This window comes from Thunnus albacares, chromosome 19 (genome assembly GCF_914725855.1).
Source record: "Thunnus albacares chromosome 19, fThuAlb1.1, whole genome shotgun sequence".
NCBI classification, from domain to species: Eukaryota; Metazoa; Chordata; class Actinopteri; order Scombriformes; family Scombridae; genus Thunnus; species Thunnus albacares.
The window spans coordinates 17,165,106-17,188,909 of NC_058124.1; the positions used below are offsets into that span (position 1 = coordinate 17,165,106).

At 38.5% G+C, this 23,804-nt stretch overlaps 1 protein-coding gene across 3 annotated transcripts; it reads right to left on the bottom strand.

The window, feature by feature from the left end:
* Positions 1 to 113: 113 nt before the first annotated feature.
* Positions 114 to 18,026, bottom strand: ncaldb (neurocalcin delta b). Of its 3 annotated transcripts, none has more exons than XM_044335708.1 (4): positions 17,828 to 18,026; positions 4,691 to 5,122; positions 2,594 to 2,699; positions 114 to 2,226 (listed from the first exon to the last, which is right to left on the bottom strand). In XM_044335708.1, exons 2-4 carry the CDS (start codon positions 5,066 to 5,068, stop codon positions 2,132 to 2,134), a joined length of 579 nt encoding a protein of 192 aa, XP_044191643.1. In that variant the 5' UTR covers positions 5,069 to 5,122; positions 17,828 to 18,026; the 3' UTR covers positions 114 to 2,131. The 3 variants fall into 3 exon arrangements, with proteins under 3 accessions (XP_044191643.1, XP_044191642.1, XP_044191644.1); XM_044335707.1 differs by having other exon boundaries at positions 4,691 to 5,125; XM_044335709.1 differs by lacking the exon at positions 17,828 to 18,026 and adding an exon at positions 5,458 to 5,548 and having other exon boundaries at positions 4,691 to 5,125.
* Between the last annotated feature and the right edge of the window lie 5,778 nt (positions 18,027 to 23,804).

Genomic DNA, 23,804 nt, shown 5'->3' on the forward strand with positions numbered 1-23,804 from the left:
TTTTCCCCCATTTTGTCTTTATTTGAATAACAAAATGGACATCCTACACAGAACACATAATGCAAGTTAACAATACAAAATCTACAAAATGATAGTGATAAAGTTTTTTTTTGTTCGACAGGTAACAACTGTACAGTATAAATGGATACAATACTGTGATTTTTTTTTTTTTTTTGAATTATTCATCTATATTTGGCACTTGACCACAAGATGCTATTGAAATGAAATGTGGGACTGAAGTACCTCATCACCTACCTGAAATGTGCAGAAGCCCAGAAAAATTTTAAATCACAGTTGTCACATTCACCCACCTGTAAAAAAACGACTGTATCTCATGTTGTTTTCAGACCAGCGAGGGTAAATAAGCAGGATGGAAACAGTAAAGAATTATCAGTAAATCCTGCAAAAAAAAAACAGGTTTGGGTTTGTCGGAGGCTCCCAATGTCAGCCCTTTTAAAGAGAGCAGAAGAGATTTTGTTCTGTCAGTTAAATATCCATTACTGTGTGTCACAGTCCATTTCCATCATCACAAAAGGTATAAAGTGGGAGTTTAAAAAAAAAAAAAAAAAAAAAAAAAAGTGCACATTCACGACATGTGACATCCGCACAAGATGGTTAAGATTTGTACAGTTACAGTTGCACTTTAATGACGCTTACACCATTTGGAGGCTGTTTACACACAGACGGACAGCACAGGAAAAAAATCAAAGTTTAGCGGCTTCCTGGGAAATATGAAAGTCAGCGGGGGGATCAAAAGCTGTGAGATCTGTAGCTATTTTTCTCACTGTCAAAAAAAGGGGCGAAAAAAGAAGCTACAAACACTAAAATGTATAAGTGGATGCTCAAAGCTGAGTGCATAGCAATATGTGTGGTCCTCTCCTCTTTTAACATCTCTATCATAAATATGAGTGAATATACTGTACAACTTTCTTTCATATCATAATCGTCAAGTAAAAGAAAATAAAATCGTCACATTCCAATAATTTATACGTCAAAATTTTTAAAGTGAATCTCTTCCATTGCGGCGAATGTCCACAATGTTATCACAGAGTAAAAGAATATATAAGTACATACTATATATTCATATAACATCTAACTTTTCTTTTTTTTTTTGCTTATACACTTGTTGAACCATATTTGGAGAAAGAGAATCACAGCTCGTTTTACATGCATATGTCAAGTTCATGTATTCATCAGTGAGGTGAATGTGTGTGTTTATATGAAGTGTGTGTGTGTGTGTAGATGTATGTATGTGTGTGTGTGTGGATACAGAACTTGGCATAAAAAGTCATTTTCAAAAAGAACAGATGGTGTAATCTGTAGTCAAAATATTCCCCTTCATTTAAAAGTCAGTTTTGGTTTGATGTAACATTCCTCCAAAATATACATTTAAAAAAAACAAAACAGAAAAGCATTGTTCATGCCGTCTAAAATGCTTCTCTGGTTAAAAACTACATTTCCCAGATCTCCTGTCTACATAGCCATACTGCAAGCTGTGAACACTGGTAGTCCCAGACTCACATACTTCATTTCATCCAGTGTTAACACGGAGTTAAGATTGCAATACTTTGTAAAGATCTGTCCGTCGTCACTCAACAGCCCGAGTCAGTTACAGAGAGAACAAAAATGAGCATGATTCCCTTTCAACTCAGGAACAATGCTGTCAGAAATAACAAAAAAAAAAATAAAATAAAAACAAAAACAGCAAACTTGGATTCGGCTCAATTCTGAGGGGACCGATCGTACCTCATGAATGTTGGATTATCCTCGCTGGCTGTCCTCTCAGACAGAGATAGCACAGCTTTGATTCAGTGTTAAACAAGTCTTTGATGGGATTGGAGTCCTTTGAGTTATATTTGTACCGTGTACGAGACTCGTGTCGACCGTAGCCTGAGCATAGAGGCGCATGTACAGTATGTGCATGTGAGCGTCTGATTGTATACGCGTCGGACTTTGGTATTTGTAGTTATGTACAGTTGCATGTTGTGTGTGATGTGTCTGTGTGTCGAATGCATGCGCCTCTATAGCTCAGGTGAACAAATGTCAACGATCTCAGGTGGGTCAGCTGGGAGAGATTCTGAAAATGTGTTAAATTAATAATCAAACTGCCAACGGGAAAAAGTCCAGGCGTTTACTGTCCAGCGCTGCTGGGGTCGCACTGAAGCAGCCGGACGATGGAGGGGTCGTTCTTTGCTCCCTCGACAAACTCCTCCAGGGAGAGTTTACCTGACGGAGACACAGAGGAGGAGAGAGAGAGATTAGAGATTACAGTTTATCCGTTGCAGCAGATCAAAAATAGATAAAATCAATACAAAGACCAAAATCCTCCCAGAGGTGATGTGACACATTATATTCAGCCTTTTAAATAGTATTTATAACAATACTTTGTTCAGTTAATTCATTTATTTTAAAATGCTGACTGGCAGTCTTCCATCCTATTGCTAGTGTTTTCAACAAAAAGCAACATCTGGTGTGTCTGCGTGTTCTGAAACATGATTTTTGTTTAATTATGTTCAGTTTTAGGCTGTGAAGAAGCTTCTGTTTCAACAATAAACCCCTGCAAGCGGAGTGAGAGGCAGCGCGCAGGTCTTACCATCTCGATTTGTGTCCATCTGCCTGAAGATCTTATCTGTGCGTTTCTCTGGTGTGGACTCATCCTCAGGCATCTTCATCACAGAGGAAACCATCTTGTAAATGGCCTGGATGGAGACAAGAGGGAACAGAGAGGGAGACGTCAGAGACAGAGTATTATGGACTCAAAACTTTTATGTACAGTATGTGATTGCATCTGTAAAAAAAAAAAAAAAAAAAACTGTTTTAGTGAGTAAAGTCCTTTCATGAAAGTTTCAACTTTGTAGAAGTAGGTGTAATACATTTACAGTTTGACTGAGACACATCTGAAACCAGTGATGAAGACTGTGTGTATTCTAATCGTATTTAACATCAGAGCTGCTCTGACCAGACGCACAGCTGCAAGCAACGCTGTATTGTTGCACAGTGCAGGAAAAAGAAACTCTCTGAAATATAGGCTACATACGGCCCATCAGTCAACTTATCTCTGCAGGGAGGAAGAGAGATAAAGGTGGCTCATATGCCTCATTTGACTGCACAGAAACAAACAGGAAGTATTTGTGTCGAAAAGAGTTAATTTTGTTTTTTCAGTGAATGATTAATCAAAAAAGTTCTTGAGATATTTAAAGCAGCAGCATTTAGTATTGATTAACTTGTTTTGGTCAGTTAAAGGAGCTGAAATCCAAATCACTGCTAAAACATCTGCTTTTAAAATAAATCATCTGTTATCATTTTTTGCTGTTTTCATTCCTACAATCTCTCTGACAGAGACTTAAAAGCACAACATTCCCCATAATCACCACAATCACCTCCCCGACCAGCTATGCACAACCGTGCACCAGATCAGCTGTGTGCATGTCTATCCATAACACAGACACTTAGATCCTGATAAGGGCTGCAGCCAGTTAGTATCGACTTAGTTTTTAATTAGCTGATCAATCTCTTAATCTATAAAATGAATGAAGCAGCAGCATCAACACCTAAAGTATTTAATTACATTTAATGATGAGAAGATGAAGGAGAGAGCAGTAACTGTTTGATATTTATAATTCTTGCATGTCCAAATAATTATAATACATTAAGTATCTACTGGGGGTCATGCTGTTTTTGTTTTGTTGCATTAAGTGGCACACAAAGAAGAATGTCAATTAAACAACCAACCAATAAGAATAAGATTGGACTGTAGCTTAAACAATTAGTCAATTAAATTTAAATTGATCGACAGAAAATTAAGTAAAAAGTACAAACGTTCTCTAGTTACATATTCTGGAGTTTAAGGACTTGATAATTCCTCTGATTTATAATCATTTATATGTAAAAACAAGTAACTTGAAGACATTTTTTTGACATTTTATAGATAAAAAAAAAAGTATCAGTTAATGTAAAAAATGGCAAAAATAATTAATCAATAATTAAACACAGCCCTGTGTTGGCTGGACAGTTTGACAATTATATCAGCGCATCTCTACACATCAACACACCTGCTAACTATAAATAAGGAGAATGGGATTACACATTCTTTAGTGCTATGCTCAGTTTAGCACCGTCATGTGTGACGTAACAACATGTATAAAGGGACTGCTGGGTGGTGTGTGTGCGTGTGTGTGTGTCTAAAGCCTCATCCAATAAGTCGAGGAGCTTGCGTGAAACCGTTTATTGTAGAGTAACACTGGAGCTGCTGAGGAAACTGTTGGGGGGTGCGGGGGGACGCTACACAGCTGTTGGATGTAGTGCTGAGTCAAACTGAGGATCAGAGGGGAGAACCGCTCCCTTCTAGAAATACACCACGGCCCGGTCTTATTTAGAGACGTCTGAGGACCTGAGAGGAACTGCTGGTTTCTAAAATTACACAGCGGCCTGTTTTCCTGCTGTGGGCAGTCAAATGGTGCAGAACACAGAAGCAGATGGATATATGATGTAGCAGCTGGTGTGGATGGCTGAGCAAAAATGTTGCTTTACTGCAGGAGTAGTTTTAGGAATGGGAAATATGGCGTTACCATGATGGCACGCCATTGAAAGACTGAGGGATAGATGAAGCTAGAGACGCAGAAATTATTTAGAGGACGAAGGATAGAGAGAAATAAAGAATACAGAACAAAAAAAAACATATCACACCCACCGTTACAATCTCCAGCATCTCTGCCTTGCTGATGTATCCGTTCCCATCCAGGTCGTACATACTGAATGCCCACTTCAGCTTCTGGTCCAGCCGGCCGCGCGAGGTCACGCTCAGGGCGATGATGAACTCCCTGAAGTCGATAGTCCCGTCTCCGTTGGCGTCAAACGTGCGGAAGACGTGTTCGGCGAACTTGGAGGCGTCACCGTATGGGAAGAAGTTGGCGTAGATCTTCTTGAACTCCTCCATGGAGAGAGCGCCGCTGGGGCAGTCCCGCAAGAAGCCCTTGTACCACTCCGAGATCTCATGCTCGGTGAAGTCCGTGTTGTCCATCAGGTCCTGCATGACGTCGGGACGGAGCTTGCTGTTCTGTTTGCCCATGGTCGCTGCTTGTGGAGGCTGTGGGTGATGTGAGGGCGGTGGCGGCGATTTAGACTGCTGACATTGAGGAAGAAAGAGAGAAAAGAGAGCAAAGGTCATTAGAAATACTCTGAGATAACCTAGATAATACAAGAATAAGAGGAAATGCAGAGAGGAAGCACAGTGATGTAAAAAGAAAACACAAAGCAAAAGTGTTATCGCACTTAAATGTGTAAAAAAAAAAAGTTGATGTCACATCTCTTGTAAAGTTAGCAGCTTCTGTTTTTTACATGAACTTAACACCGCAACAAATCAAACCATAAAACACCAAAAATACAGTTTAAACCTGCGATACGTGATTTTTTTGACCAAGTGGGAGCAGCACAAACACAACACTGACACATTATCACCTTTTAAGTACCAGTTGACATCCAGAAGACACAGAACATCAGCACTATATTTGGCACCTATTCATCATCCATGACTTCTATAAGGAACCTTTAATTACTGAAAATACAGATTATTTCTTTCATTTTTTTTCCTTTTAAGCAGATTTAAGCAGAGTCAGTTTAGCTGACAGTTTGATTTAAGCCTTGAGCAACATGGTTTTTTATCTTTTTCATTTAGTTTGTTCGTGTTTTACAACAAAACGCAGACACACGTGGTCCTAACATCACAGCGATGACGGTATACTGAAAGAAAAGCAGGAAGATCGAGTTGTTGAATGTGTCGTCTTGTGCAGATGCAGAAGTTCTCACGTGCACTTGAAACACAAGACCACCGAATGTTTTAATGGTGCAACACTACCACAGATGTACAACCACACCCCACACGCTCACAACGCAGCACACACACACACACACACACACACACACCGAAGTGCTGCAGATGCAACTTCCATTTCCTGCAGGAACTCTGATGCCTCGACACATAAATCCACATCCTCTGTATTAATAGTAGACTGTTTATTGACCTAGTTTTGATGAGGTATTCATCAGCATCACCAAACCACTTCTCTGTAGCCAATGAGGTTTTTTTTTTGCAGAAAGTGAACAGGGGAGTCTTAACACTCGGCAGAGGACACAGTTCATCGGCTAACCTTGCAGCTAATGTGCTTAGCAACTTTCCCTTGTCAGACTGCTAGCTGCTGCTGAGCTCTCCAGGCTAAAGACAAGAGGGAAGCTGTTCTAAGCTTAGCCGAGGATAATGACAGATAAAATCAGCAATGTCAGACCAGGCCAAAGCAAATTAGGGTCCAGGTAGCTTGTTCCAGGAAGGGAAAGAAAGATCTGTCACCTCTGTGTTTCCAGTTAATTAACTGACTTTGTTTGAAGACTTTACTTTTCAAATATTAACAGGATACTTTATAAAAGATGTTTACATTACAGGAACTACTAACTAAATTTAGCTTAAGCCCTTGTGTAAAGCATTTCAGCATTAATTATCTGTTTACTGACCTCTAAAACACCCGTACAGATACATACTCACTTGATGCCACTGTATGCAAATATATACAGTTACCATCACAACTGAGTGTTGCTTGAGGTCGCTCATTTAAGCTGATCCATTAATTGATAAAGTCTGACTGAGAAAGATCTGCCATCATGATTACGTCCCTGGAAAGTGGGTGCTTAAGTGGAAATAAATATGCTCTTCTTGCCAATAGCAATGAACATTAATGAAAAGTGCTGCTCAACAGGAACCAAACAGATATGAAAGTAATACACAAATATGGGTAAACACTAATATACCACTTAAACACTATTTCAGGTGAAACTGTGCAGTTTGAATCAAAATTCCTGCCTTTTCATTAGTTTTGTTAACAGCTATTTGCAAGATCTCCGTCTTTCTCTCTCTTTATATTTCTCTAACGCTCACATGTTACATAAACAGCCAGCTGAAATCCTTTAATTAACTCAAAGTAAACAATGAGCTCCTGCAACGTAGCGGCAACCTCTAATGAGTTCCCCGCTGTTACCTATAGTTCACCTCAACAGCAGCGTGAATGCTGGAGCGGCGTGAAAAAGGAGATTAACACCTGTTTACACACTCATCATCCTCCTGGAACAACACACATCAGCAGATACACAGCGGGGGTCCGCTGCGAAGAGCCGATGTACAGACTCTCCGCCTTTAAAATTAGACTGAAGCGAACATAGACCTGATATTGATAGACAGAGATTGGGGGCTGACGGTAGCAGCTCACAGGTGTAATCTAAACAAATACTACACCCAGGGATCAGGTGTTTTCACTTTAAGGCCTAATTAGATTTCTGTGCGTGCAAACTGATTGACGTCTCCTTCACTTTGCTGTTAAGGAGGACAGTTTAGTTGAAACGATTAGTCGTTTAATCGATTGGACGATCAACAGAAAAGTAATTGGCAACTATTTTTGATAAACAAATGATCGTTTTAGTCTTTTAATAAACAGAAATGTAAAATATCCGGTGGTTGCAGCTTCGCAAAAGTGAAAATTTTAAGCTTTTCTGTCACACATGATAGTAAACTGAAAACATTTGAAGACGTCACCTTGAGCTTTAAGATATTGCCATTTTTCTATATTTTCTGATATTTAAAAATACATAACACAGTTAATTGACTGGTTTACACCTTTATAAGTTCTTCTTCACAGACATCATTTTAAACAGGTCACAGTCGAAGAAGCCGATGAGAGTAATCAAATTAACGTCTTTTATTTAGCTGCTTTGGGCGTGCCGGTATCGTGCGTGCCGGTCACACTATCACTAGAGCAGATGAACGGAATAGAGCCGTCGTTAATGTTATTAGGAACACCCAATAACCAATGTTTGGTGAAAAGTCCATCATTGCCCCCCTCTCCCCCCCTCCCCCCAGCTTTCAACCTGAGTAGGAGTTTGCCAGGTGTTTTATTAAAGACAGAAGATTCATATCACCCCGGTGCTGAATGGAATAATATGAAAATCAAATTTTCAGAGTGTCAAATCAGGTTATACTGTTCCTGTTTTAGACGGATAGTAAAAGTAAACAAGCAAACACTTGTGGATCGCTTGTCAGCTGATTTCATGAGTGAATTTGGAGCTTGTTAAATTAGATTTGCCATATGAGGAGGAGAGAAGCTGTTCTGCAGCAGCACACAGCAAAAGTAAAACAAGCTTACACGAGGAGAGTAAAATGTGTCACTTTGTTCGACTCCGATCTCAACTTTATTGTTCCAGAAATTTATGTTACAGCTAAATGCACATGAACATAAAATACACAAAACTGCGGCTGCAACTAACTATTGTTTTCTTTACCGATTAACCTGCCAGATTAATCATTTTGTCTATAAAAATGTCCAAAACTAGTGAAAAACGTTATAATTTTGCTATAAGGTTGTTGTGACATCTTGTTTTGTCTGATCAACAATCCAAAATCCGAAGATATTCAGTTTACTGTCATGTATGACACAGAAAACCCCAAAATCCTCACATCTGAGAAGCTGCAACCAGCAAATGTTTTTAACTTTTGCTTAAAAGCTGATTAAAATGATTTTTCAGTTATCGAAATAGGTGCAGAATACTCTTCTGTCGATCGGCTAATCAACTAATCGTTGCAGCTCTACGCAAAACACACTAAAATACACAAAATATGCTATAAATATAAACCACGCTAAAACCTGATACATATCACCTGATATACAACATACAGTATGTATGTTGCTATTTACTCTGCTGTTTATGAGCTCCTAGTGATACGTCTTGTATTTCAGAAAGCCCAAAATAAGTTCTTACAACTCTCATTCAAAGTCTGAATGTGACAAAATACAAACGTGCAGCTGCAAGAGAATCTATAAACTGCAAACATCTGAAATATATCTTTTTTTGACATGAGATCCATATTTTTCTACCACAAGTCAGCTTCGCTTTGAGAAACTACGTTTGTTGTCTAACACTGAACTAACAACTGTCTCATACAGAGCATCTCAATACACACACACACACACACACACACACACACACACACACACACACACACACACACACACACACACACACACACACACACACACACACACACACACACTCTCTGCCATACAGCTAATCAACCGGTGGACGCATCCTGACTACCTCCTTTCATTTCATTCATAAACTCCATTATTTGTCTGATATGGCGAGCAGGAACGCTGCATAGTCTGGTATCTGCATTTTTTATTGCTTAATGGATTGTGGAGTGTTTCAGTGATTATTGAGGCTGTGTTGTCATGGCGACTGGCCGTACAGTCACTCTTGTTTTTGGCGGTGAGTGGGCTTAAAAAAAACAAAAAAACCCCAAAAACATATTACTTTACGTGGTGCCTTTGATTCACAATAGCATTTAATAATACTTTCTGCGAAGGCTTGCAGCTCGTTTAATTGTTTGCTTTTAGCTGCGGCGCTAATCATTCAGACAACTTCCAGCCAGACTGTTTACATGTTAATGTGGAGGACGAAGCCGACTACAATTTTCTCTCTCTCTCCATTACTCTAAATGAGGTTGGAAAGGTTAATTAGTGTTGTTCTTAATGGCTTTACAACAACAGGACATGAGTTACAGCGGATATTAAGTCTAAAGCTTGACATTTCAAATATGTTTTAAACTGCAGCTGCAAATAACAGCTCCCATTATTGATCTGATGATGACTTTTTCTTCTGATTAACTGATTGTTTAGTCTATAAAATGTCAGAAAATTGTGAAAAATGCTTATCATTATTTCCCAGAGCCCAAGTTAACATCTTCAGATTGCTTATTTTCTCCCGACAGGAATCCAAAACAGAAAAATATTCAATGTATGATAGCATGAAACAAAGAAAAGCAACAAATCCTCACATTTGAGAGGCTGGAATCCTCTAATATTTGCACAATAAATCACTAATAACCCCTGTGGATTCATTTTCTGCCTATCAAGTACTCTGTTAATTTATTAAATGTTTCAGCAATATTTGTAACTCCATATTAGTAACTAAAAATTACTTTGGTGTGAATTATGGCAGGTTTTTCATCCACACCTGTGAGACAGTGTTTCATAACTGTCCACTTGTCTCTGTATGTACTGTGTCATAGAGTCAATTAGTCGATTAATCACTTAGTTTATTGAAAGAATGTTAATCGATTAATCATTTCAAACATTTTTAGGCAAAAAAAGCAGGTTTCCAGCTGACTAAAATCTGAGGGATAGTTGCATTTCTTCATTTTATATATATGATCTGAATATCATTGAACAGTTAGACAGACAAAAAAACAAGATATTTAAATAGTCACCTGGACATTTTTCACTATTTTCTGACATTTCATGGAAAAATGACAAAATAATCCATAGATTAATCGATAAGGATTCATCTGTGTTATGTGGATTGATCTTTGTCTTATCACTGGATGTTCTGTACTTAAAACAAGCCGAGTATTTTACTTATTTAAAAACTTTTTACTAGTTTTTAAACTACTCAGCAGGCTTCTTTCTGTGTTCTCCTTGTAGGTTTTCTTCTTGGGTGCCCTCCAAAGAAACACAGGAGACGTAACTTTTCATTGTTGCCAGTTCTTTCAGTAACTGAAGGCCTATTACAGCAAATTTTCATGTCTACTTTTCCTATCAACCCTTCTTCTTCTCCTTTGAGCTTCAGTTATTCGCGTCTAACTGAATCAAATGCAATTCCTCTGACAATTAAAGCTCAGTTGTTGGAGCCGTTGGCCGTTAGTCATCATGTTGGTGGTTCACAGGTCCAAAATGTCCTTGATACAGACAAAGAACCCCAAATTTCTCTGTGTGTGCAGTATGTGTGGCTAAAGATCTCTCTTGCCTTGGACAAAAGCAGCTTTATGTGTATTTTAAAAGAAGAAATGATGGGATGAGAGCTCAGACCTCCACATAACATACCTTCAACCAGTCACCCTAAGAACTCTGCTATTTCTGGCGCTTGTAGTCTCCCAAGATCACTGCCTACAATTAACTGTTAAGACTCTTACCTGCTGCTGCTGGCAGACCTGTGATGGCACCGTTACATAACCGAGGATTTAATGAGTGGTTAGGTCACGTGTTCGAGCCGAGTTCTACTTGAGTCGCTGTGAACGACCACCTCCTTAGGTCAGGACGAGCGAGACAAGAGTCGTCACCTCAGCCCCGGTGCAGTATTAGCCAGCAGAGAACAGACTGTCACTTTCAGTTTCTAATGACAGCGTACACATGATCCCCCCGTGGACATTTTGTGTTCAGTGTTTGAGACCTTTGGCAGAAGACAAGATGAGCTTTGAGACAGATTTAACTCCTGGAACCAACAACAGCTCCGACCCATCAACTAAAGACAATATCATGAGACATCTTCTCATCCAGCTCTTGTTTGCAACCACTGAAAGGAAGCACAAAAAACACCTTGTATTTTTATCTATGAAATATAAAAATGTATCCAATCAAATACCTTTTATTCCTTCAACAAAATGTGTAAGCCTGCAACTAACAATTACTTTCATTATTGATTAATCTGTAGATTATTTTCTTGATAAATTGTAGGTCTACAGAGTGCCAAACTGCTTGTTGAATTTTCTTCACAAAAAGAAAATCAACTCAACTAAGAAGTTGAAAATGCAAAGCTTGGTAGTTGTCCTTGCAAAATGACTCAAACAATTAACTGAATTATTAATATAGCTGCTGATAATTTCCCTCGACTGATTAATCAATGAACCAGCTAATCATTTCAGCTCTAATTTGCATTAAATATGAATGATATCCAATCGGAGACAAGAAGCATTAAAACATACACTAATGGCTGCATAACATCATAGAATATGTCGACATGCTTGGACAGATACTTTCTCTGCGGTGGACACATTTAGGTCGATACTAAAACAGTGTTGAGGTTTGATGCCGCAGTATTCACCGAACATGATCTGAGCTTTTTATTCTACAGAAATTCTTCTATTTATTACTTTAATACTGACATGAAACAAGATTTCTGCATTTTGCTAAACTTTGAACATAATCCTACACATCCGTGTTATATTTGAGTTGAACGGTTGAATCATTCTTCTCTGCTTGAATCAAACGCCCTCCACACGGCTTTCAGCCCAGAACATCTTGTTGCTCGCTTACGTAACAGGCAGAAGTCTCCATTTATATCCTGCAGGTAAATCTTAACCCAAGAGTCCTGCAGATAATCCAAAGACCAGAGATAGCAAAAGAGAGCTGGGGGGGAGGCCAACAGCGAACGAAAGGGTCCCGATCACAGATAGCGAGCTTAAGAATGATACATTTATAGTGCAATATGATCCGTCTGTGACAGGTGTGACAGGCTCCAGAGCTGAGGCCAGTTATTCTTGACCTAACAGGCAAGCAGTTATTACACCTGCAGGGTCTGCAATCTGATATTCACCCAGGGCTCAAAATTAAATCATTAGGTTTCATCTCAGCTGCGATAAGACACTGAAACAACAAGTTTACCCGTCTCAGATTAGCCGAGGGCTAATTTGAACAACCTGAGAGGCTGCAGGCTCATGTCAACGTTTGATCTTTGGCTCAGTGTTTCCATGTTTGATTAACACAGCTGGTCTGTGCAGCAGCATGATGAGCACCAAAACATCTGTTGCTATATCATCCTTTAATCTTAGGTTGCTCTCGCAAATGCAAGAAAACCGCCACTATGATTTCTGTTGCATAATCTGAGATTAACATTAAAACTGAAAACCATGACTGTGTGATGGAGTGTTGTACGATGTGAACACACAACTACTGTGATTGCACTTGTTATACACCGCTGTTCACTAATAAGTCTGAAAATGCCAATTAAGTTTGTTTAAACAGATGTCAGTGTGAAATTACTTTCATATTGTATAATCCATGTCATGTCGTGCTACTTAACTGTTAATCATGTTAGCAATGAATTATTAAAGATGTTACCTGCATTTTCATGCAGGGTAGACAGCTGTTCAGTTGACGTCACAACTGTGAATGCTTTGCAGTTCAAAAAAAAAAATCATTTTAATTGTACCTCTCACCAACAACAAGCGGCTAAAAGTTATGGATTTCGGCTTTAAATAACACTGTAATTATATATTTTGAAAAGAACTTGTTTTAGATTTTGTAGGGGGATGTTTTCTGACGTCGCTGCACCGCACTCGCAGTCAATGTCAGAGGGATGGAGCGGCTCATATTCCAAAGACAGAGGGGAAACATTGGACCAGGTTCAAGCTGGCCACCATTTCCATCCTCGCTGTTGTGTTTATGGTGTTGCAGATAACAGGACGGACTGACATTTGGTGCATGTAAATGTGCTGTCAAACCAAACTTACAAGTCTCTTTAACCTTTCATTGTAAAGATCAACAACAGTGTCATTTCAGTGCCGGAAGACAAAAACTGACAAAGTAGCAAATTTTCACTAACACGAGTGACATCCTAACAGAAAGCGCTTGACTCATTACCTCTCTTTCTACCTCACACTTAGATTTCATCTACCGCTGCGTGTGAGCAACATGTTATCACCAAAACCAACTAAAACTAGCCTCTACTGTTCAACACTGCAGTGCACAAGAAACTCATATAAAATATGCTATAAAACTAATATAAAAACACGTAACAGAAGCACAAAGGGAGAAAACACAACTCAACAATGATTTGCAGCTTTCCACAACATCTTAACACATGTATTTCTGGTGAGAACCTGTTTGTGATCACTTGTCTGATCAGCAGCCACATTTCAAACGACCACCAAAACACTGCTGCAGCATGGCATAGCTTTGGGAGCACGCATGCTCACGTTACAAGTATCGTGACAAGTGCTGTTTGGTGTAGAGTGTTTTAGTGGCTCCTTGAGTATCTGACTGCAACTCTATCTCCTGTGTTATTTAGCGGAAGGTCAGAGCTGGTCCACTGTTGGTCCACCCTGTGCCGGAGTCCGACCGCTGAGGAAACCACAGATCTTTTGCAAAATATTTTGTTTTGTTGTTTTCAGGAAAAAAGGAATCATAAGCTCTCAATGAAACCAGATTTAGAGCAATTTATAGCCGAGTCAAAAAGTCTCAGCATTAAGGTTTTAAAAAGTGAGATAAAAGTACAAATGAGACTGTAAAACAGCTAAAACTGATTGAAAGTTTAGCAGCAATAAAAAAAAAGCAATATTTCTGACTACCCAACTACCAATTCAACCACTCAGCCTCATATCACAGACAGCTGTAACTCACAACAAAAATGTTTGTGTGTGTGTGGGTTTGTTTGTTGGATGGAGAGGCCAACGGTCCCGTGACACAAACATCATCCGGTTTTGCAGCTTCCTCCAAAAGAGTGCAAACATGAGACAGTTTCAAATCACGCTCAAAAGGTCAAGTCACTCCAAAAACACAAAGTTTCATAGCAGATGCTCTAAAAATAGCCACAACTTCCTCTGTCACGTCCTGATGTTTGTGTTTATGACAATACAACCTCTCTATCTGTCATTTCAGTGGAGATCAGTGGAATCTGATATTAGTATAATTAACATTGTTTTTGTTTTTGTGGAGATTTAAGCAAAAAATGTCTTAAAAAAAAAAAAAAGCAACCAAAAAACTGTCCTCCTTGTCTGATAACACCATTTCTCTCCTTCCTCAAATGTTTCTCAAAACCCCATCCATCCCTGCTGTTGAGGAATCTGAGGCAGCAACTTCATCATAATGCAGCACACATGCGCTTCCATTGTCAGCCAGAGAGCTTCGTGCGTCAAAGCGCTGCAGAAAAACCACAATCATGACAGAGAAGCCATTATGAGGGAGCGAATGAGAACAAGATATAAAAAAAAAAAAAAAAAAAAAAAAAAGTGTCACTGACAACAACTGCAAGACGGCAGGCAGGCAGGGCTGCAAAACAGACACTGGATTGGACAAACACACACGTCACTGCCAACACACACTCGCAGCAAATTGTCACTGATGGCACGAGGAGAGTGCTGTTTACTTTGCATTGGATATCTAAATGTGCCTCTCTGTGAAACAGCCAGAGCACTGTTGTAAAGACAAAGGCTGCAGAGATGGAAATGTCAATCTGCCCGATGACTAAACAACTCCCACACCTCTCTGCCAGCGATATCTGCTGCACAGATATGCAGCTTTTTTTTTTTTAATCCAAAATATGATCAGGCCCGTATCTGTTTTTCTCCATCCTCCTTCGGTTTCTCGCTGATCTTTTACTCATCCTTGCTTTCTCTGTATCACTCTCCTCTTCCTCTTCCTCTGAAAAGCTCTAATTCAATTCAGAAAGAGCACTCACCGCTGCCCAGACAAGCCTAACTACAAACGATGCTGCCAATGTGGTCAGTCTGGCCCAAAACAAATCCGCAGGACACCCGCAACGACGAAAATAGAGCTCATGTTCAAATTTAGTGTGTATTTGTAAGAGTTCTGCATCTTGAAATGTTTGGAGGGATGGTTTTTACACCAAGGGGGCCATTATCTCTCGACTCCACCCTTGTGTCAGCACCTCCACGGGTCTTTAAATGTTCTTGCTATGTTGTATTGGCTGCCTGAGTGAAGAGGAGGAGCCGGACAGTGTTTTTCACTTCAGCTTAGGTTGAAAGCTTCTGAAAACATGTAATACTTTTTGGAGGATGCAGAGCTTCACAGAAAGTGTGTCTGTTCTCTTATTTCCTGCATCTAAACTTTTCATCTTCTTTTTACGCCATCACCCTCCCCGGTTCGCCTCATTTCATTGGGATCGCCGGAGGAAATTCAGCCTTATCACAGGGTCTTGATTACATCCCATATCAAAATGAAAACATTCATTTACAACAAGCCAAAAAAAAAATTTGCACAGGGCCAAGTAAGGTCTCTTAATTCTACAAGCCACTTTGAGAGGCAGCAATCTCATCTTCAGTCCATTTAATCCTCAGACCTACTTTAGCTGCTTGATTGTCTGGTGGAAATTTGAAACCAACATGGTTCACTGATGAAAAGTAATTTAATGGTAATAGAAATAATGAGTTTTCTTATCAACTTGATTACTTTTTCTGACTAACTGATTCAACGTTTATTCTAAAACCTGTCAGAAAACAGTGAACATTTTCCCAACTGTTGAAACAAAATGTAAACAATTTCCAGTTTTATAAAACTGCAACTGACAAATCTTCCTAATATATTACTATGACAACAAATCAATTATCAAAATTGTTGTTGATGAATTTTCTGGTCAATGACTTACCGATTATTCTCAAATCATTTCAGCTTTGATTTTATAAATCTTCAGATTGTCTCTGTGAGGCCTTCAAAACACATTTATTTTCATTATCTATGTTTCTGTCTATCTGATTATTTTCTTTACTAAAGATCATTTGGTCAATAAGATGCCAGAAAATAGATAAAATCAACCATCGAATTTTACCAGAGCTGAAGGTTCTCAAGGTTTTCAAATAGCTTGTTTCATCTAACCAACAGTTTAAAACCCAAAGATATTCAGTTTGCTACCAAATGAGACAAAGAAAAGCAGAAAATGTCCAGAAAATTCAGCTTCTCAGATGTGAATATTTTCTGGTTTCTTTCCTCTTCTATGAGAGTAAACTGAATATCTTTGGACTGTAAAACAGGACATTTGAAGACGTCATTTTGGGCTTTTGGGAAACAGTGATGGACATTTTATGGACCAAACAACTAATCTATTAATCGAGAAAATAATCGACAGATTAATCGATAATAAAAATAATCATTACTTGCAGCCCTAGTTTAATGCCAGATTTCTGCAATGGTTTAAATAAAAATAATATGACAAAACTAAAAATCCAACCAGACAACAAAACATGACAAACAAACATTGTTCTACAATTAAATATTACAAGCAGAACAACGTCTGTTTGTACTGAAGCCAGCTGAACTTCTTCACTGTAAATACTTGAAGATGTTTCGACTCTCATCCAAGAGGCTTCTTCAGTTCTAACTGACTGGTGGGGAACCTCTGTGGGGTCGTTATCAAGGTCAGTGATACCCCACAACGATCCCACAGAGGTTTAATACCTGGCTGGGACTCCCCGCTGAAGAACTGAAGAAGCCCCTTGGATGAGAACGTCTTCAAGTATCTGAAACCAAGAAATCCAGTTGCCTCAGTCCCTCCTTGGATAACCTGGATGACTGAGAATCTTCACAGATGTCTGCTCGTAATAATAAGATTTATAGCTCTCTCTAAGTTTCATTATGATAAAAACACAACTCACTGCCGCGAAACTATGACTGTACATTGACAGGATAATGAGAGAGAGTGACACATACACACCTCCAACCATCTAACACATTCATTTACAGTAAAATAAACATTTCTGCTTACTAGTCATGGTAAAACATCCCCCTGGGCAACAATGCAACCTCCTCTTTCCCTGCTTTAATCCACTGACTGACTGATGTGTATTTGCTGAAATGAGATACCCTGCCTCACTCAGCCCTGTGTGGTGGCAGGACTCCTCTTTTCACTTCCTGTTATCTCACTTATGCCACACTTTAAACATGGAGAGAGTGTGAAGACAACAAGCTTCTCTCAGGCTCATCTGAAGGGTGAATATATAGGACAGGAGGAGCAGCCTCATCCGATTAGGCATGTAGATAAAGCCGGAGCCGGGTTGAAGCTGCTGCACTGCAAAGTTGTGGGAGGGAAAAATGTGTAAATTGTGTTAATTCCTGTCACATTAACCCCCCTAAAAAAAAGAACAGCTGTAAAATAAACAGCTTCAACCTGTTAACTCATCTCACCTGAACTATAAGCAACACACACATACACACACACACATACAAAAAAAACAAAGTAACAGGAAGCGGTCGGAGTGTGACGGTCACATTTAGCGACAACTTACCTCGCTTTTAAGTTGCTGTTAAAAGTCTCTTTTAATAGTCCATAACCTCGCAGCGGACGAGTAAAAGTTTCTGAGACGACAACAGGTTGCAGGAGCCACACAAGGAGCTGGAGTTTCCCGGCTGCTCTCAGTCCAAACTCCACCAGGCTTGTTCCTTCAGCTGCTGCACAGACTCCGCTTAGCCCTGCAGCCTCTCGCCGTGACGTCAAGATCTCACGTCACGTGGGCCGGGGGCGGCGGCCAATAGGAGCCCGCGTTGTCCTGGCAACAAGAACCCAGGCACCTGGATGGCGATTAGTGTGGAAGTTGAAGTTAACGTTTTTTCTTGCTAATAAAGTCTATAAAATACGTTTAAAATGTGAATATTAGTACAAATAGTTGTGTTGTATTGATCAGTGAAAGTGTTTTGTGCGATAAATATCTCATGAACGTGAGCTGACATGAAAATTTGTGCACACTGGTGTAAATTATTTTCATTTATTGTACAGTCTGTCTCTTGTGCTGCTAACACTTTTAATTTTCCCCTAAAGATAATTAAAGTGTTATCTTATCCATGTAATATTTAATATTTGACAAATAATAAGGGTGGAAGAAGTAGTCCTAGTCTTCTCTTCTTCATTAATACTTTACTGAGTACCAATACTATAAAAAAAAATACTCCATTAGAAGTAAAAGTCCTGTATTTAAAATCCTACATTAGTAAAAGTATAGAATTGTTAAAAGTGAAAGTACAAGCTGTTACTGATGTATTAAATATTTACATTTAATAAAGTACATTGTTAATACTCTTGCATCAATGTGCACGCAGTTGTAGCTGTTCAAGGTGGAGCTATCTATTGCTTCTTTGTGAAATATTTTATTCAGTTATTTAATCTTTATTTAGTGTACTCAATGTAGTGTAATTCATGAGCTCATCATCTGTTATTTCATATAAATTTTTGATCTGAAAAGTAACTACAGCTGTTAAATAAATGTACAATATATATCTCTGAATTGTAGTGGAATAGAAGTATCAAGTAGATAATGATGGAGATACTCAAGTCAAGTACAAGTACATTAATTGAGTTAGTGTACTTTCCACTGATGGACAAAAACAAAAACTCAAGGTCCACTGACTAGCTTTTTCTAGCTTTCTTACAAGCTTTCAACCACATTTCACAGTGTCCTCAGAGTACGCAGATTGTTCTAATATCATTTGTACAACAAGATCATGGGGTGAGAGGTTGTTGAGATTTGATATTTGTTGCTTTTTGTAAAAAAAAAAAAAACACAAAAAAGGTAAGTAGACCTTGAGTTAACAGCAATTTCAAATATTTAAAAAGCTCATAATAGCCCTGTAATAAAAGAAAATCACATTTATTGGCTGTTTTTACAGGCCTGCAGTGTCCACAGCCTTCCTGCTCACATCTTTGTCTTCAGTAATGCAATTTAATGCAATTGTAATTTCATGCCAAAGATCCTTTTGCATGCATTATGTGTGTTTTATCTGTCTTGTTATCCCCCCCCCCCAAATGGCTTAAGATAAACAGTTGAAGACTGAAATGTTCTGTTGTAGTAACAACATAATTAGCTTAACAAGTTCATTTCTGAATATTGCATGATGATGATGGTAAAAAAAGAATAGAATGATAAACACCATGCATTTGCTGTAGCGCGGTACAGGTGTTCCCATGCAGGCACATTGGGAGCCACGCTTTGCCTAAGATGATTAGCGGGAGTCAAAGCCACGGGGCTTATTCAGACAGTGTTCCAGGGAGCATTTTCTTAATGGCCTTATAAAGCACACTGAGAACCCCCCTCCCTCCTGTTGAGTCAGCAAAATCCTGACCCCACTGACAGATTAAAAATCAATATGATTCATTGCATTCAAAAAATAAAACATAAAACACATGTTTTGATGTCTCTAACACATTAATGGATAGTTAATGAGCCCTTCTTCTTTCAGTGTAAGTGATGGGGGACAAAATCCACAAGCCTCCCTTTGTGCAAAAAAGTATTTAAAAGTTTATTTGAAGCTGATGTGAAGCTTCAGTTGTCTAAATTAGTCAAATCAAGTCAATATATTTTAAAATTACTGCCTTCTTAGTGCCAGATTCCCTCTTTTTGGTACGATGCTCCCACTGCAGCTGAACAGGGGAACACTGTCCATCAAGACACAAAGAGGGATTTATTTTACTAAGAAGACTAACTGCAGAAGATATCCATGTTATTTCACTAACACAGACTCCTGAAGCCTCGTATTATCTTCAGATAAACATTTAAATGGTCAGTATGAACAGGAAGGATGATTATGGCAAGAAAAACTTGTTTCAATGTTCATTTGGGCTCCTGACTGTTGTTTTAAGACAGACTTGAAAACTTGTGAACCCGTCCTTTAATGGCACATAAATGTATAACCATCATTTTAGCTTCAGTGAGCTGAAATCTCAACTCTCTTTGCAATGTTGTAAAGGTCCAAAACAAAGAAATGTATATATACAGTAGAAGCCATCACTCAAAAGAAGAGCATTAGGAACAATTTATGTCCTTTCTTAATGTTTTATTGAATTTTGGTGGTAAATTATCTTATAAGCCTGAACATTGCCATACACTGAGCTTTGGTGAACAGAAATACATTCATGGTGGACAAACACTGTGTTTAAATACAACAATGGTGATGTATGCAACAACAAAATGAGATGAGATGAGATAAGGTTTTCATGTCTGTTTGCACAGATTTTTGTCGTGCATGTCATCCTCTAACAATATGTTAAAGAACATCATCTGAAGTAGAAAAGGTAACTTGTAGACCTCCGACTCCAGTTGAGTACAGGTGCAAAAACATTGTCCTGCAAAGAGATAAGCACAAAAAAATCAAAAGTTTTAAAAAATAATAAAGTACAGTAGCATGTAATCTGTGATCATGATGAAAATAACGCAAACATTTCATAAAATATTTCATATACATGTGGTGAACTTAATACAAAAGCAGATAAAACATCAACAAATCATTTTTTTTGTGACTGAACAAAGATCATGTCAAAGTCTTGTATAATAGAATTAAGTAATAAAATTAAGATAACATAACCAAGACTTAATACTTGCACTGTCTGAATGCAATAATACCTGCACCAGTTCCACCATTAGTTCAGGTCATGCTTGCATTATTTAACATTGTAAATCTGTGGTTCTCCGTTGTGACCTTTAACTAGCAGACAACATTATTATTCATTCTTAACAGAAGTGAGAGCTCATCAGTGAGTTTGACCCTGAGGGAGAGTCCCTGAGTACTGTAGAGCTTGCACTGCAACCTCTGACTAATAGGTTTGCATAACATTGATCTGACTGGCCGTCCACTGAAGAGCAATCCCAAACTCCGCACTCATCAATATACACAAACACACACGCACACGTCAGTGAGACCCGGTCTACCACAGCTCAACCGCCAAGAGGCTTTGAACTGAAGAGCCACCGTCTAAATCAGCCGGCCCATGGCTCTACACGGGCTCTGTCATTAGGTAACAGCGGCTTTAAAGACAAGGATAAGTAGCCGAGTGCTGCATGGAGAAGCCACTGATCTGCACAGCACAGGACCAACAACCTCTTCTCTCTGATTATCTGTTACTTAACCTCACAGAGCTAACCTTGTGCTGCTCTGAACCCGCTGTGCAGTGTGTCCAGAAGTTTCGAGGTGAGCTGAGACTGTGATCTCATTGAGGGAAAAAGCCCCAGAAAGTGATACATTCCCCACAGTGACACACATCACCAACACTGTGTGAAATTCATCCGTTACTGTTTAATTCACTGCTTAACAACAGCGTTACTTTCCTGATTGTCTAACACAGAAAGCCTGCTTAAAATCAAAGCAGTATGTGATATTATGAGCTAAAAGACCTTCATTGCTGGGTGTGTTGTAGGTGTCCCCTGTATCAGTAGATAAAACATGGGTCACTGGTCACTAGAGAGGAGCAGGTGATCCTCCAGCAGTCAAAGAACAAGGCCGGCTCTACCTCGCTGTGCGTCATGAACAGCACACTAATGCTCAGGCTGACTGGATTACCCAGCAGGTGAATTTATTCTGAACCAGAACATGCTGAGAGTTGCGTGTTGAGCCTCTTCAGAACCATTAGACAGACAGTGTGTTTGTCTCTGTGCGTGTGTGTGTGTGTGTGGTCCCTGTTGTATTCCCGCCAGTCATCAGCACCTGCAGGAGGGGAAATCAGCCCATGAGCCTCAGGGAAGCTTGAGTCACTGAAGACATGAGCGACAATATCTTACCTTTAATCCGTCAGAACAATGTCCTCTGAAGAGTGTCTGCGTGGTTCATGCTAAAAAATATATCTGCTGCTGTCTAAAGAGTTAACTGAATGCAAAACCAATTATACACATATGCAAAATGCAAAACCACTATATTTTCTGTACTACAATTACACATGGACTAAAAGGCTAAAATTAGATGTTTATGTTTTCATAAGACTCACAATTTCAACAACTAGACATGAAGTTCAACTATATATTCATTATATATTGATACCAGGAACATGAAACATGTTGAGTGCTTGGAAGACCAGCAGCTGTTAATACCAGTTTAAAAAAAGAGACAAAACATTAAAAAGTAGCTTATGAAACAATACAATTACATGCTAAAAAGTTATATTTCCCCATCAATGTAAGACAATGTTTTAATAGACATGAAAATGAAAAGGAAACTTATATGAAATGTCTGAAAAAGATAAATGTCATCATCCTTCTTCATTGTTCAAATACATATATTACATTATACTTCTACTTCATTAGATATTTAGGCAAATATTGTATTTTTCAACTTGACTGCATTTATTTAATGGTTATAGTTACTTTGCAGATTGAAATTTACATACAAAACACACAATCAGTTTATGAGTTATGCTGCATTTGTTCAAAGATTAAACTTCCCAGCAGTATGTAAAGCAGTTTAAATGAGCTCCACCTTAACGAGCTACAACATTAAAGTTCTGCTTATGTGATAATGCATCAATAATAATGATCCAGAAAATATAATAACACTGACAGAAGCCATTCTGTATGATGACTACTTTGACTTTTGGTACTTTTAGTAAATTTTGGTACTCATATTTGTGTGCTTTTATTCAAGTAACATTCTGAATATATAACCTGTAATGGAGTATTTTATGTAATGTGATATTATCAAGAAAATTATGTCAATATTTCTTCCACTACTGGTTCAGATTAATGAAAATTCAGTTATAATTCAGGCCAATTTCAAACCTTTCTTTTGTTAAGTAAAATTCTTGAGAAATTAGTATTTAAACAGCTGAAAGAGAAGTTTCAATCTGGCTTTCATCCCCACCACAGCACTGAGACAGCGCTATTAAAATTGTAAATGACCTGAGGATAATAATAATAATAATAATAATAATAATAAACTTTATTTATACAGCACCTTTCATACAAAGGATGCAGCTCAAAGTGCTTTACAGGAGAAAATAAAATACAAAGACACAGGTATTAAAAAGAAGACATGACGGCCAATTCTATAAATAAAAAAGCAATAAAAAGAGCAATAAAACATTAAAAAACACATAAAACAGGTATAAAAGAAGTATCAAATAAAACATTGATGTTAAAAATCAAATGAAATTAAAGCAAGATCATAAAAATAGGTCTTGAGCTGTTTCTTAAAACTATCAACAGAAGTTGCTTATGTAATTTGTGGTGGGAGTTTGTTCCAAACCTTTGGTGCATAAAAACAGGCTGCTTCACCTTTGATAGTTCATTTTTGGAACATTTAGCAAGTCTGCACTACACGACCTAAGGGGACAGTTTGCTCTGATAAGCAATCAAAAATGTATGAAGGTGCTGAACATGATGAGGATGAACACGGATGACAAGAAACCCTCATTATTAGTGCTTTTAGACTTAAGCGCTGCTTTTGATACAGTGGATCATGACTTTCTTATTAACAGACTGCAGACATGTGTTGGCCTCTCTGGCTCAG

What these genes read in the sequence shown, in the direction of transcription:
- ncaldb (XM_044335708.1), bottom strand. Translation starts at nt 5,068, where the DNA reads ATGGGCAAACAGAACAGCAAGCTCCGTCCCGACGTCATGCAGGACCTG. An exon ending in AGATGCTGGAGATTGTAACG is followed by an intron (nt 2,700 to 4,690) that starts GTGGGTGTGATA and finishes GTCTCCATCCAG; the next exon opens with GCCATTTACAAGATGGTTTC. An exon ending in GATGGACACAAATCGAGATG is followed by an intron (nt 2,227 to 2,593) that starts GTAAGACCTGCG and finishes TGTCTCCGTCAG; the next exon opens with GTAAACTCTCCCTGGAGGAG.